Source organism: Citrus clementina, unplaced genomic scaffold (genome assembly GCF_000493195.1).
Source record: "Citrus clementina cultivar Clemenules unplaced genomic scaffold, Citrus_clementina_v1.0 scaffold_5, whole genome shotgun sequence".
Taxonomy (NCBI): Eukaryota; Viridiplantae; Streptophyta; class Magnoliopsida; order Sapindales; family Rutaceae; genus Citrus; species Citrus x clementina.
The window spans coordinates 4,124,732-4,141,109 of NW_006262201.1; the positions used below are offsets into that span (position 1 = coordinate 4,124,732).

General features: G+C 33.2%; 1 protein-coding gene, 1 long non-coding RNA gene and 1 pseudogene across 8 annotated transcripts; all 3 read left to right on the forward strand.

Annotated features, from left to right (window-relative positions):
- The first annotated feature begins 2,910 nt into the window (after positions 1–2,910).
- LOC112097788 (putative disease resistance protein RGA3) lies at positions 2,911–6,564 on the forward strand. The gene is made up of 2 exons (XM_024183368.1): positions 2,911–2,982; positions 3,709–6,564. Exons 1-2 carry the CDS (start codon positions 2,911–2,913, stop codon positions 6,562–6,564), a joined length of 2,928 nt encoding a protein of 975 aa, XP_024039136.1.
- A 157-nt stretch (positions 6,565–6,721) lies between these two features.
- LOC112098243 lies at positions 6,722–10,274 on the forward strand. Of its 7 annotated transcripts, XR_002905320.1 has the most exons (10): positions 6,722–6,942; positions 7,065–7,388; positions 8,153–8,215; positions 8,366–8,536; positions 8,697–8,798; positions 8,930–8,981; positions 9,264–9,365; positions 9,458–9,629; positions 9,777–9,903; positions 10,006–10,274. It is a non-coding gene; the product is annotated as an uncharacterized LOC112098243 (long non-coding RNA). The 7 variants fall into 7 exon arrangements; XR_002905322.1 differs by lacking the exons at positions 6,722–6,942; positions 7,065–7,388 and adding an exon at positions 7,437–7,575; XR_002905317.1 differs by lacking the exons at positions 6,722–6,942; positions 7,065–7,388 and having other exon boundaries at positions 8,021–8,215.
- A 3,459-nt stretch (positions 10,275–13,733) lies between these two features.
- LOC18041493 lies at positions 13,734–14,484 on the forward strand (annotated as a pseudogene).
- Positions 14,485–16,378: the final 1,894 nt, after the last annotated feature.

Sequence of the window (16,378 nt, forward strand, 5' to 3'; positions counted from 1 at the left end):
CCAGTGAATGTAAGAGAAAATAAAATGCAATAAATGGTGAAGTGCAGCTTTTCATGTCAACTTGAAATTGTTTCTTCTGTTTTTTTTTTTTTTAATCTTTTGGATTTTTAAAACAAAGAAAATGAGGAGCAACCAGGGAGATAAAAAGGGCGCCAAGGCAACTGTGTGTTGGGTTTAGAGCCCAAAAAAAAAGGAGGATAAGACATCGTGTTCTTGTGGAGACCAGACCTATTACGTAACGTCCCCTTCAATACCACTTGTTCCGTATCTGGTTTTTTCTTCGTCTTTTACATATTTATCCTGTGATTTTACAATAACTAAATAATCCCCGCATAGTTTGCAATTTTATTCATTTGAGCCCTACAGATTTCAGTAATAGGTAGAGTTGGCAAAACGGGTCATCGGGTCGTGTTCGTGTCATGTCAAATTTAAGTCGACCCAAACCCGACCCATTTAATAATCGTGTCAAAATATTGAGACCTAAATCCGACACGGAAAAATAATCGGGTTACCCAATAACTCGTTTAATATCAATATATTGAACAAAAGTTACATCAAATATTTACACACTATCATACATACATACATAATTTATCGATATTATAAAATATATATATCTACTAATATATTACACATTTACACTATTGAGGTTTTAATTATATATATATATATATATATACCTACGATGATTGTTTAAGCCGCGGTAAACGCTTCTAGAACGCCCTCTGGCAGGAAGGAAGGTACTCAAAGAAAGTGGAGATGAGGGAAACTCCGCTGGAGTGAGGGGATTTATCGGAATCTCGTTCAGAGTGAGGAGTCAATGAGGGTTTGCTTGTACTTGTGGTTCTATTGATAGGTGTTTGCAATGGGCTTTCGTCTCAGGTAGTTCAGTCTCCGGGGTTACGCTTAGTTTCATATAAAATAAATGAAGAAGACAGCTGGACTTCAGAGTGGGATCCTCCTATGTTGTCGGCTGTTTGTTTGTCCGCAGCTATTACAGCTTGTGCTCGAATATATATGTATCCATATATTTCCAGATATTATATATCAATATATATATATATTATTTATCAATATTATAAAATCTACATATCTATCAATTTTTTCACATTTACACTATTGAAGCTCTAAATGTATTTAAAATTTTATAAATAAAATATTATGTTTATATTCACCCTTTTAAAGAATAAAAAAGAAAATCATTACTAATATTTGAGTTTTAATGATAAGAATATGTAAATTATTTTAAAATAGAAAATATAATCGGGTCATTGATCGGGTAAATGGGTCAAGAATTTTAACTCTAACCCGACACGGAAAAAAATCGTGTTGACCCGGACCCGACCCATTTAATAATCGTGTTAAATTTGACGACCCATATTCATTTATTTATGTCGTGTTCGTGTCGAGTAATCGGGTCGTGTCAAATTTTGCCAGCTCTAGTAATAGGAATTATTAAGGGACAAGAGCGCAAAACAAAAACTCTGTCCACTACTGATGATATAACAACGAACCTTTGTTTTTTTCTTCTTTTTTTTTTACAAAATATCATTAGAGAAATGAAAATATTAACTAACATCACCCTACTGATGATATAACAACGAACCTTTGTAGTTTCTGCCTGTTAATATGAATTGATCAGGAGTGTTTCCTCACTTAAAAATTACGAATTTACAAATATGTATGTAAGTATGTATGTATGTACGTACGTACGTGAGTATGTATGTACATATATGCATACACCTATGTAACATTTACTTATCCATCCTTTTGAGTTTAAAACTTAATACACATTTTCATGAAATTTTTATTTTATTAAGTATACAACTACAGTAATGTATATATTTTTTATATAAGACATGCCGTCATATTATTCATAAGTAAAACAATGTGTTGTAAATAGTTTAATTATTAAATATCATACAATATCTTTCAACAACCGGCAATAGACCTTTACCCATTTTTCTTTTTCGACCATTAGATTCATTCAGTTTACATCCAACGGCAGTTTAGGATGGAGACAAAAAGTGTGGTACGTTACCACAGTGGTAACATTGGATTGGGATTGTATGTCGTGTTTAATTTGAATTGGTTGATTCCTCTAATGAATTATTTTGATAAATTTAGTAGCAGTATTTGGCGGCAAAAGTATCATTAATTTTTGGAAATATGATTATGTTATTAATTATTTTAGCATTCTAAAAAGTCAATGGTTATGTTGGAAATACTCTAAGGTAGAATAGAGTACAAATCACAGTCACACATACAAAATGATAAATAATAAAAAATATATTATATTTTTGATCATATGATTATGAAGACGTATTTTACCTTAAAGAAGTTCTAATAAGCGAATTCTTCTAAAACAATATAAAATTTCTTTTTTATCATACTCAACCGCTTCAAACTTCTAAGAAGTAGATATACAATGAGTGGAATACTGAATTGAGTGCGAGCTGCGGATAATATATAAAATTGGGATACAAGCTTCAAGGAAAGTGTATTGCTATTCAAATGTAGATTTCAAATTAAGAAGATATGCCAGCAAATTGTATAAAAATGTATAAATTGATCAGTAACATTAATTCCAAATGATGAAATGAGTTATCTTGATCAAAAGGTCAAGAACCTACCTTACTTCTCTTAGAGATAACTTGCATCAACCGTTGTGGTATTGATACTTGTCTTCAGCTAGTAAAAGACTAAAAGTGAAAGTTTCACAATTGAAATAAAGCTAAGGGAAGATGCTATGCTCCATTTATTATTATTATTATTGATGTGGTCGAGAAGTAAAGCCATGCATATGATGAAGTATAAATAAGAATGCAATAGCCCGGAATTCATTTACACAAACACTTCAATATCCTTTTGATCACTTTTGCAAACATCAGTTTGTCTCTTGTATTCACCATGGTTGATGCCATCGTTTCCTCTCTTGTGGAGCAGCTGACTTCCTTCGCTGCTAAAGAGATAATACAACAGGTGATCGAAGTTACACCCCCCATATTATAAATACTTCTAATGATTTTAATTGGTTTTGTTTTTATCGGAAACATTAACTTTGCTTTATTTTATTTATTTAGGCATTTTAAATTTTAAAATTTGAATTGAATTCAATTAAAATGTGATGTAGCTAGTAACCACTTTTTTTATTTCATTTATATTCTCAATAACTACCCATATTTTGGTAACTTACTGTAACCCCCGTATCTAAGAAATGATTAAAACCCACAATTTTAACTCCACATAAATATTCCATGTTGAGCTAAGTTTTTGCATAACATTCAAGTTTGTTAAATAGTCATTAATTTAATGTTTAGTAAAAACTTATCTCTGAAAATTTTCATAATTTTCTTACATTCTTTGAGTTTGGTGAGTGACTTCATATAATTTCTTTTCAATTTAAATTTTAATTTGGTTTCTGATATAGTCTCTTTACTGAATTTATATCTTTTATGATTCTTGGATTTTGGGCTCCAACTTTTTAGGATTTGATAGTCACATTTTATGGCATGCTTAGATTGATTTTCATGATTTGAGTACTCGTTAAGTGACTGAGAATTTGACAAAAGTTTGAAAGGAAATCCGTTTCACGATTCTTATGTGGAAGGTTCGTAAAATCATGAAATTTGGATAGGATTCGCTAGCAATATGTACAAGACTCTTCATGAAGTTTCATAATTTTTCGTTCGGTCTGGGGTGGTACAGGTGAAACTTGTGGTTGGTGTTAAAGAAGAAGTGAAAAGCCTTATCAGCCACCTTCAAGCCATTCAAGCTGTGCTCGATGATGCAGAGGAAAAGCAAGTGAAGGACAAAGCTGTTAGACATTGGCTGGGCAGGCTCAAGTATGCATCCTACGACATTGAAGATGTGTTGGATGAGTGGATCACAGCTAGACACAAATTGCAAATTGAGGGTGGCGTTGATGACAATGCTCTTGCTGCTCCTCAAAAGAAAAAGAAGGTATGTTTCTGCTTTCCTGCCTCTTGTTTTGGATTCAAACAAGAAGAATTTGGTTTCAGACAAGTCTTTCTACGTTATGACATTGCCAACAAGATCAAAGAAATGAATAAAGAGCTACATGATATTGCCACTCAAAAAGACATGTTTAATCTTGTTAAGAGTGGCAATAAAAGTGGTGAAAGACCAAGGCGTGTACAGAGTACCTCCTTGATTGATGAGGAAGAGATTTGTGGTAGAGTTGGTGAGAAGAATGAACTCATAAGCAAGCTGTTGCGTGAGAGTAGCGAGCAACAAAAAGGCCTCCATATGATCTCAATTGTTGGTATGGGAGGCATAGGGAAAACTACTCTTGCACAACTAGCTTGTAATGATGACGTGGTGAAGAGAAAGTTCGACAAAATTCTGTGGGTGTGTGTATCAGAAACTTTTGAGGAGTTTAGGGTTGCCAAAGCAATCGTTGAAGCTTTGGATGGTCGTGAATCTCATTTAGGTGAATTCCAATCTCTTCTTAAACATATTGATGAATCCATTGCAGGGAAGAGCTTTCTTCTTGTCTTAGATGACGTGTGGGATGGAAATTACTTGAAATGGGAACCATTCTATCGTTGTCTAAAGAATGGTCTCCATGGAAGTAAAATTTTAGTTACCACACGTAGTGGGTCCGTTGCATCCACGATGGGATCCATAGATATTATTCCCATTGAGAAATTAGCTGAAGAGGAATGTTGGTTGTTGTTTAACAAGATAGCATTTTTTGGTAGGCCTATCGAGGAACGTGAAAAATTCGAACGAATTGGGCGAAGAATTGCTGGCAAGTGCAAAGGTTTACCTCTTGCAACAAAGACAATAGGTAGTCTCATGCGTTCTAAACAAACTGAAGAAGAGTGGAAAAGAATTTTAAATAGTGATTTATGGAAAGTAGAAGAGATTGAGAAAGATGTTTTGTCCTCTTTATTGTTGAGTTACAATGATTTGCCATCTAGAGTAAAAAGATGTTTTTCATATTGTGCTCTCTTTCCAAAAGACTACGATATAGAAAAAGACAAACTAATCACATTGTGGATGGCTCAAGGTTATCTTAGTGCAGAAGAAGATGAGGAGATGGAGACTATAGGTGAAGAGTATTTTAGCATCTTAGCTTCTCGCTCTTTCTTTCAAGAGTTTAAGAAAAGTTATGATAATCGGATTATAGAGTGTAAGATGCATGATATGGTACATGATTTTGCCCGATTTGTAAGTCAAAATGAATGTTTTTCGATGGCAATTAATGGTAGTGAAGAACCAAACGCCACAAACTCTGTTGATGAGAAGGTCCGTCATTTAATGTTAATCTTTAGTATAGAGGCTTCATTACCTGTTTCCACTCCTAGAGTTAAAAGAATGCGTACCCTCTTAATTAACGATAGTAGATCTGATCAATCATTATTAAATGGTGAGATCCTAGAAGAATTGTTTAGGGAATTGACAAGTTTAAGGGCATTAGATTTTGACAAATTGTACCACTCAATTTGGTCTTCGACTCTGGAGATTCCGAGAAACATAGAAAAGCTGGTACATTTAAGATACCTTAATTTGTCTTCTCAGAAAATAGTGGAGCTACCGGAGACATTGTGCGAGTTATATAATCTAGAAAAGTTAGATATTAGTTTTTGTTTTGATCTTAGAGAATTACCTGAAGGGATTGGGAAGTTAATAAACATGAAGCATTTACTAAATTATGATACTGATTCTTTAAGGTACATGCCAGTAGGGATTGGGAGATTAACGGGTCTTAGGACCTTGGATGAGTTCCACGTGAGTGCAGGAGGAGCTGTTGATGGTAGGAAAGCATGTAGGCTTGAATCTCTTAAAAACTTGGAACACCTTCAAGTATGTGGTATACGTAGACTGGGTGATGTATCAGATGTGGGCGAGGCTAAGCGATTAGAACTTGACAAAAAGAAATACCTCTTCAGTTTGACCCTTGAGTTTGATAAGAAGGAGGAAGAAGAAGGAGAAAGAAGGAAGAACGAGGACGATCAACTTCTTCTTGAAGCCCTGCGACCACCTCTGGATTTAAAGGAATTAGAGATACGGTTCTACCGAGGCAACACTGTTTTCCCCAGCTGGATGACGTCATTAACCAACTTAAAGAGTTTAAAACTCTCTTTCTGCGAAAATTGCGAGCAGCTGCCTCCTTTGGGAAAATTGCCGTCCCTTGAACAGCTCTTCATATCGTACATGTCGAGTGTGAAAAGAGTGGGTGATGAATTTTTGGGGATAGAAAGTGATCATCATGGCTCATCTTCATCTTCATCGGTTATTATTGCCTTCCCCAAATTGAAATCACTTTCAATTGAGTTTCTGTGCGAATTGGAGGAGTGGGATTATGGGATTACAAGAACGGGAAACACCGTCATCAACATCATGCCACGTCTTTCTTCCTTGACAATTGCTCTTTGCCCCAAATTAAAGGCACTGCCCGACCACATTCATCAAACGACAACATTGAAGGAATTGCACATTTGGGATTGCAGGCTTCTGGAAGAACGTTATTGCAAGGGGGAAGGAGAAGACTGGCCTAAGATATCACACATTCCCAACCTCCATATTGGGCATTGACAAGTAATTTCTTCTCTTACTCTGATTTGCTTTGTTGTTGTTTTTAATCTAATTAAGAAGCGTAAATAGCATTTTGAATCAAACTCTATATCAGAAATCTGCAATACTTACTTTCTAATATTCTGATTTTCATATCCTATGAATATACGATTTTTAATTTGTGAGATGGGTAACGTTACTGTAAAAGATTATTAATGCAATATGAGTAATTCTTTTGCAGGACAAGTGACCTACATTTAGTTTGGCTTTGGAGTTGAATAATAACCTTTCGGGAACTGGTGTGGACTGGCAAAGGATGATGAGATAGTTTTTTGAGTGAGTAAATTTTGGGAGCTTGAGTGTATTGGGATTTGCAATTACAATCATCGTCTGCCTCAGGTGATTTCTTCTCCTGCTCTGTCATTGTTTGTTCTCTAATTCAAAAGCATAAAATATTTCAATCAATTTTTATGCCAGGAATATGCAAAAGTTTCTAATATTTTATTTCCATCTGTCACAAGATCAAACTGAAGCAGAACTCAAACAAAAGTATGCTACTTCTTGCGGAAATCTTGCCTTCGTTCAAATTATGAAACCATTTCCATGCAGCAAATTCATCCAAAAGTTTGAATAAGTTTCATGGTTGGACACTGTTGGCTTCTTTTTCTTCTGGGGTGCATTTAGGTGCTATCAAGTGACAGCTGTAAGTATGATTGCACTAAGCTGCTGCTGGGAAATTTGAGGTTTTGATGGCTGCCCATGTTATTTTCAAGAAACTATTGATGTAAGAAGCCGTGGTTCTTTTCATCAGCTTGAACCTGAAACTGTCGCTATGGATAACTCAGGTTTTTGTTATCAACTATATCATCTTTTTCACTATTTTGAAACTCTTAAGATTAAACGTTAGTAAAGTTGTTTCAGCTATTCAAATGAAAAACTCATTGATTTGAGACTTCCTTCATTATTGTTTCTAATTACAATGCTAACGATCCAGATAAAATAATATTTAATCGGCGAAGGTGTCCCTTGGAAGTACATCCTTCTTTTTCTTTTATTATATAAATTCTTGCAATGAGCTTAGTCAAGATGTTGTGCTAATCATGCCACTGCATATAAATTCTCCAGAAGTTAAAATCAATAAATTTTCTATTAGCTCTAGTGCTTTGACCTAAATGCTATTCTATATTCTGATTACAATGTTTTAACCTTTAAATTAACTACCCCTAGGTGTTGGATTTTCTAGAACTTCAAAATGATTAATGGAGAAAGATCCCATTATCGTTATTGCTATAAGAAATTGATTTATGCATCCAAAGATACATTATATATTTCTGTGTCTCTATTTATAGATGACATTTAAGCATCCATAAACCGTCAGACAGAGGAAGGGGGTTCAGTGCAAAGATTCTGTTGACCTAGGGTTGACTGCATAATGTCACTTGTTCGCAATCTATTATTTATTTTATATTTTGAAGAATTTAATGGGTAATCCTAATTGTTTGTTTTGGCAGGTATGTGTTGTTTTCTCCTTCTATCTAACAGTCGTACCTAAATAGCATAGTTTCATCTGTGTTACCATGTGATGTACATAATTTCACATTTGCCTCAGATTAAGCTTAATTTCCCACAGAATAGAGCTGTCGCGACTGGACTTAGGTTGATGTCCAAAGAGGTAAATTATTGGCATGCCTAGATAATTTGGCCATTTCCTAATTCATAAGTCTACATTAATTTTGATTTTGAGTTGACTGATTTCTTTTCAAGGTCTGCTTCCTTAACGGAGTGACCAATGTTTTTCAACTAAATTTATCATATGATGCAGGAAGCAGGGCAGGATATGAAATGAGAAGCTCATTGGTGGAAGTATTGCCAGTAACAGAACCCAAAGAAAATGAAACTATTTCAAGGCAGCAGTTGGCAGTTGCAAGTGAATGGAGGCCCTGACAAAATTCTCAAGCGGTTGCAATGCAATTACGATCATCCTCAGCCTCAGGTAATTTCTTCTCCTGCTCTGTTTTTATTTGTTATCTAATTAAAAAGCATAAAGTATCTTGAATCACTTTCTCTATCTGGAATATATGCAGCAGTTTCTAAAATCTTCATATGAGTGTAATGATGGTAATTTCTGTTTTTTGTCTGTCATTGAATGTTAGACAACTTTCAGTGAGACTCTTGAACCGAGACATTTTTGACAACTGAAGGACAATTGCTGAAGAGTCGGAATGGTGCTAGATTGGGGAATAAAGACAAAGGAGGTAAATTATTTGCAGTTTATTCAGCATTATTTGCTTTGGACCAGCGCCTGATTCACAAGTCTCCATAATTTGGCTTTTGACCAGTTAATAAATTTTTAATTCCATTGGTGCTAAATGTACACGTGAAGCAGGCAGAGCAGGACTGTGGAAATGAGAAGGTTTTTAGTGAAAGCTTAAACTCAGGTAATTCTAAAAAGTACATGTTTTTGCTGATTTATCTAAATCAGGAAATTTTATTTCCATCTGTTACAAGATAAAACAGAAACAGAACACAAAGAAAAATATTCTACTTCTTGTGGCAATCTTGCCTTCATTCAGACAATGAAACCATTTCCTTTCACCAATTTCTTCCAAAAGTTTGAATAAGTTTCATGGGTGGACCTAGTTAGCTTCTTTTTCTTTTGGTGCATTTAGGTCCTATCAAGTGACAGCCATAAGTATGATTGCATTATTGGGAAATTTTAGGTTTGGATGGCTCCCCATGTTATTGCCAAGAAAGTCCTCATGTCAGAAGCTGCGGTTCTTTTCATCAGCCTGAACCCGAACCTGTCGTTATGGATAACTCAGGTTTTTGTCATCAACTATATCATCTTTTTTACTGTTTTGAAACTCTTAAGATTAAACTTCAGTAAAGTTGTTTCAGTTATCCATGTAATCAGGCTAAGGATATTTAGCAGCTTATTTAGGCAACTGCCAGAATTCAGTTTGTTAGCTCGAAACTTGTATGGTGACAAGGATACTGGCAAGGATAGTGAGATAGTTTTTTGTGTGAGTGAAATTTGAAAGCTTGGGTGTTCTGGGATTTGCAATTGCAATCATCCTCTGAGTCAGGTGATTTCTTCACCTGCTCTGTCTTGATTTTCTCTCTAATTGAAAGCATAAAGTATTTCAATCAAATTCTGTACCAGGAATACGTAAAAGTTACTAATATTTTATTTCCATCTGTTTGCATTGATAACTCGGCGGCATATGTTCTAGTTAAAGAACAAACAGAAACAGAGTTCAGGAAAAAGTTTCTTCGGCCACCATATTTGAAAATGAAACCATTTCCAGGAAGCAGTTGGCAGCAAATTCATATGGAGTGTAGACAATGATGAGCAAAAAGGTGATTCGCAATTTCTTTTTTTTTTTAAGTGAAATTATTTGTTAGATTGAAGCTGATATTGTAAGAAGGCCATTGAGCTAACCTATGTCGCCACTTGCCTAGATTGCAGGGGGTCAAGACTCAAAAGAAGCACTGAAATTTAAAAAGCATGCAATAGTTCTTTTGCCATGTGTCAATTAATGCAAGTTTGAATAAGTTTATTGGCTGAACGATGTTAGCTTCTTTTCCTTTCGTGCACTTTGGTATGCTATCAAGTGACAGCCGTATGTATGGCTTGCATATAGCTGCTGCTGGGAAAATTGACGATTTCATGGCTGGCCGTGTTATTGTCTTAAATTAGTTGTGATAAGCTGTTGCTTGGAGATTCTGTTGCCAAGAATTTGCTCACATCAGAAGCTGTGGAATCTGAACCCTTCGATTCTGTTGCCAAGAATTTGCTCACATCAGAAGCTGTGGAATCTGAACCCTTCGTTATGTATCATCTTTTTCATTGTTTTAAAACAGTAAACTCTCAGGACACTGAGCAGGCAAATGTTATAACTCGGTTTGTTAGCCAAAAACTTGTTGAAGATTCTTGACAAAGCTGCGTCGAGTGAATTGTCGGAGCTCTGAGGGTGAGAGAAATTAGAGGGTGTATAGGGATTTGGATTTGTTAGGAAGTTATCATTTTTATTTGTCCGATTCAAAACTTGATATTCCAATTATATTCATAAGCTTCTACAGTTATCTTCAAAAAGACATTCCAATTATATTCATAAGCTTCTACAGTTATCTTCAAAAAGACAAATGGAAGGCTTTGAACGGCTTGGGTCTGAGTATTGTAGTTTGATTTATTTTGATGAAAGAACCTTTTGACATTAAGATTCTTTCATGAGTTAAACATTCTTTTTAAAACCAACTTATTAAAAAAAAAGTAACGAACATATATTATTTTGTTAGTGCTTTTTAAATCAAATATAAAAAAGAGAACTGTAATTCTTAGCAACCAATTTTTCATTGAGTACACCTACAACAAATTATTAAAAAATAAAGCGATAGAAAATGCCTGATTTTTCGTACTTTCTAATTACTTTTGGTCCTAAAATATGGCGATTTGTGTAATAATAAGCCCATGTATATCTTTATGCCATTAGTTTGATAAATAACTATCAAGGATAACTTATTAAGCTAAAAATATTTGAAGGATAAAATGGGAAAACTAAAAGGGTGGAGTAATAAAGTTATTTAAGATTACATAGTAAGTTAACTATATTCGAGGGATAAAATATTAAAACTTGAATAGTTATATTAAAAATATCTCGGCTATTATACTATTAAACCATATGCCGTAATAATGTTTTTTTTCAAACTTTAAAAAATTCAGGATTTTAAATTAAAACATGGATTTCTTTAAGATGCTATATGTGTTTTTACAGTATTGATAGTGGGATTAGTGTGTACCCTTATATGAAAGAGTTTTAATCTGAATCATTCATTTAATATAATAGATAATTAAATAATTAATTAAAATATAGCAGGTAACTTATAGGTTGCAGGTAAAAAATTAATTTTTTAATTTTAAATTAAAATTAATTTGGAACAAAACCATCCACACCCCTAAGGTTTACTTAAATGATCATATAAATCCCTTTAGTTTCTACATAGTTATACAGACCCTCTTAATTTCATAAATTATTATTATACTTTTAATTAAAACAACCTAAATGAATATAAATATAGTAATAGGATAGAAATAATAAATAAATATCAGATGAAACAAATAAAATATTACAATAAATACAATTAATTAAATAACATGTATGATGAAAATTTTATTCATATTAAGTTATTATTAGTCTATCCCGATGGATTTACTCAAATCAATTAATCCAAAATTTAATTTTAAGATTGATATTAATATGGACATAATTAAATAAGATGTTGTAATATATACTACTTTGAATGTTAAGTATAATTATCTAATATTATTAGTATGTGAAATAGATTTTAATATTATTAAAGAATATGACAATATATAATTTTGAATTAAATTTTTTAGTATTCATGATATTTTATAAATTTTATGTGATTTTATATATTATATTTTTTAATTTTAATGTATTATATATGATCATTTAAGCAAATTTTGGAGGTGCGGTGGTCTTTTCCCTATTAATTTTGTAGCATATTTAAAGTGTTATATCATACATGATACATCACACTTTTGTTAAAGTGTTATGTTATTAAAAATTAAACTTTGCATTTATAATATACTACCATTTTAATGTAAAGGTAATAGAAAATATGAAGATATTTTTAAGTAGTCAATTGTAGCTTTCTTTTACAAAATAGCAGTATAGAAATACAATTGGTAAAATGTAATAAAAATGGTATGGAAAAAAGTTAGTAGAGGCAATTATTCTTGTAGTTGCTAAAACATATGAAGTGACACACACACACACACACATATCAAGTACTTGTATGTTCCCCTAACTTTTATTAATGGGAAGGAAATTAAATTCGTAATTTTCCCGGTGAATTATGAATTGATAAATGAAATATAAATATTAGTAAAAATTAATTTGTCGACTAAAGAAGTAAACCATATTTTATGGGCATTTAATACATTAATTTAAGGTCAAATGAGATAATATCACATGATATTTGATACAAGAGTCCAATTTTCAACATTTGCATATAGTTTCTAAGCTAGTAATCTAATAAAATATACCAAATGAGAAATTGAAGGCTATTATTTATATTTCACCATTGGACAAACACCATACATTAGAATAAAAAAATCTCACAGTAGAGACGGCATCTGTTTGCATGTTTTGAAAATAGATTTTGAAATTAGTTTAATTACATGATAATTAAATTATATTATAAAATTAAGAATATGATTTAAGTACTATTTTAGCAATTTTGAGTCTCACATTGAGTATTCAAGTTAATTAAATGTTGAAACTCTTTTCTATTTGGCTTGAAATCACTACTAAATAAAATTACAAAAAGTCAATAATGAATGATGTAGGACACATATGTAAAATAAATTTTAAAGTGTAATTAAACATTCCTATCAATATTAGTTTTGCATACATATTCATATATTTTACCGAAACCATATATAATTAAATTTTGTGTAATTAAGTAAAATATATTATTCAAGTGAATTTATGAGAATATTTAAAATTGTAGGGGTCGTCACTGAAATTTGCCAAACTTGAGCCAACCGTGCATGATCCAAACAGTTTATTTTAATAATTCTCAATATGTTAGTCTGTTTGACTGTTGGCAAAATAAATTCCTATCAGCAATGCAACACAATTCAAAATCATATCTGCATACAACGAACAATATCTCATGAAAGATCAAATTATACATTTTTTACACCAAACCATAAATATCTAAATTGTCCCTCTTCAACTCACCAAGCTCATACCTAACAACAGCAAGATTAAATGTCATTTGATCCATCTTTTTTATTAAGCTTTATCAATTCTTCTCATGGTTGCAATTTTGAAAGCTCGCTTCGCTATTTCCATTTGCTTTTATGCTTTGTTTGAGCTCCATCTTTTCTCTCCATCTACATTTTACACTGTAAAAAAAATTTTAAAAAAATTACAAAGCTTCTTATGCTAGAATATGAGCAACAATATAAATAATAAACAATAAAGTTATGATAGCACAGCATGCTCATTAAAGTGCTTCTTTTTTTTTTTTTTCAACAAGAAATTACTACTGAATTAAAGATTTGGCTTTGCATTAAGGTTTGCCTTCAATAACTCAACTCCCCACTTGGGTTTTGTCGTTTTCTTAAAATCTCTGCTCAATCAATTTAAAGATCCTTTTTTTTTTCTTTCCAAAGATCTAAAAGCAATGTCTTTTATTGGTACCCAACAAAAATGCAAGGTCTGTGAGAAGACAGTTTGTCCAGTTGAGCAGTTATCTACTGATGGGGTTGTTTATCACAAGTCTTGCTTCAAGTGCTCTCACTGCACTGCAAAGGCACACTCAAGCTAAGCAATTACTCATCCCTGGAAGGTGTTCTTTACTGTAAGCCTCACTTTGAGCAGCTTTTGAAGGAGTCGAGTAACTTCAACAAGAATTTCCAATTACCTGCAAAGTCAGCTGAGAAGTTAACTCCTGAGCTGAAAAGGTCGCCTAGCAAAGTTGACAGCATGTTCTCTGGGCCCAATAAAAATGTGCTTCTTGCAGTAAAACAGTGTGTCCGTGGGAGAAGGTAGCAGCGGAAAACCAAGCCTCTCACAAGACATGTTTCAAGTGCTCACATGGTGGTAATTCCATTAGCCCGTCAAATTACGCAGCCCTAGAAGGCATCTTGTATTGCAAACATAATTTCTCCCAATTGTTCAAGGAAAAAGGCAGCTACAACCACCTTCTATCAAATCTGCTTCCATGAAGCGTGCTGCAGTCTCTGTTCAAGAAGCTTGAACATGTTATGTTATCTTCCATAAATCTTATTTGGCGTGGGTTTTCTCTGGCTTGAGGGTGTGCTTTCTATTTTGATCCCTCTTGTTGTTTTTGCGGGGAACTACCAAACCTTCGGTTCCCTCTGCTTCTTTGGATCATCTTTGTTGGGACAAATTTCATGTAATTAGAGATACTGATTTATGGGAGGCATAATCCCATGGTTGTAAATTGACCATTTTCTGGCAATGTTCTTTTTAAAAAGAGATGAGCAGTTGTTTAACAAAAAAAATAGCTGGCCTTCATCATGGTATGTTACCAAACTGCTATGTATAGCTGCTAACTATGAGCATCCGAAAATATGGTGCATCGTGATTCATGTCGTGCAATATGGCTACCAACGCATCCTAAATGGAGTATTACTCAGTTAGTCAGCAAAATAAGACAACAGTAAGATATTAAAAAAATAAAAACTACATTAATAAGTGGGCAAGATCATGCCAGTTTAACTTTTCGCGCGTCGCTGCTGGAGATAATCAAATCGGGGCAGAGAAAAGGAGAATGGAATCAGAGGCTAAGATTAATAAGTGGGCTTCTGCTTGCTTTGCCCCTCTTTCTTAAACGATTGGTAGACTGCTGCTTCCACCGATTAACCGGGTCTTCAACCACTGCTTTTATTGCCTGCCATCTTGTTGTTTGTCGAAGGGATGAATTCGAGTCGAAAAGAGAAAGCGCGCTGAAAAAGACAAATCACTAGTGGTTAACTACTGACTCAGCCAAGTGTTGGCTTCACTTGATTCACCGATTGAGGTTATTTTGTCTTCTATCTAATGCAGCGAAGAAGCTTTACTGCTTAACATGCTGCAATGCAACTTTATCTTTTGAAGTTCACACTTCAGGGCTGCGCACTTTATGTAATCCTATGAGTAAAAAGAATTTATTTTCAAATGTGAAAAAAGAAAATGTAAGGTAGTAACTAAATATATTATAGCATCAAAGTAAGATTTGATATGAATTTAGTACAACAAAGAACATTAAATCTGTGATTCCTTGTCTAATGTCACCATCGAGCAACAAATTTAAAAGCCTACCTATCAAATACACGAGGCAATAAACGGAGAAAAAGTTGAATTACAAGAACAAGTTTACAATTCTTGTCAATGGTTAATGATTCGTGAATTGAGATAGCATTCAAGAATCCAATTTCAATACAACAACGTAAAAGATAAACAGATGATGAATTTTATGAGATAAAGAAGGAGATTGTGTTTTATCGTATCTCTATTTTCTTTCCATTTAAATTTAAAATAAGCTTTTCAACCGGTTATAATATTTTTTGAAATAATTAAATATTTTTATTATTAAAAATAATGTGTACCGTTGATTACATCTAACGCTACATATTTCTTACACTATTAATACCGTAAAAAAAATCATAGAGGGACCCTTAAAACATTTTCATTTGAAATTATTTGGTGAAGTGAAAAAGTTAAGAAAGAAATAGTTGTCCCTTTGGTCATTTCACAAAAATGAAAGCCCCATATAACATGGACTTGAATGGAAGCCCAATTGTTGTGTTTGATTTCAAGCTTTATCGGACCTTTGGACCTGGATACTTTACTGCGGCCTCTAAGCGCTACAAATTTTTTTTTTGGGATAAAAGGCGCTTCAATGAAAAAGCACTTTAAAACTTTGGATTTTGCCAAAACTTCAAAGCGGTTGGTCCAGTTACGGTGTTATGCTAACGGGTTTAAAGGTTCCGATCCAATGAGTTAGGGTGGAATATGAATATATAAATCCTAGTCATGTAAGGACTAGGATTTGTTTGTTCATATCAAGAAAAAAAATCTGAAAATTTGATGATCAGAAGATAAAAACACTTAAACACGTTTATTACAGAGAAACAAACGACAACATGATGCTAGTAGTAATTTTATTTTTCTTTTATTGTGTAACGTGGACCAAAAAAAAGGAAATGAATTTAATAAAACCGTCATTCCGCAATAATAATGTACCAGCCTGGTTTTTATAATCCATACCATCCTGATATAATTAAACACCATTA

Bases quoted from the DNA above. Each gene is read 5' to 3' on its own strand.
- LOC112097788 (XM_024183368.1), top strand. From the start codon at position 2,911: ATGGTTGATGCCATCGTTTCCTCTCTTGTGGAGCAGCTGACTTCCTTC. The intron at 2,983-3,708 runs GTGATCGAAGTT...GGGGTGGTACAG, and splicing joins CTAAAGAGATAATACAACAG to GTGAAACTTGTGGTTGGTGT.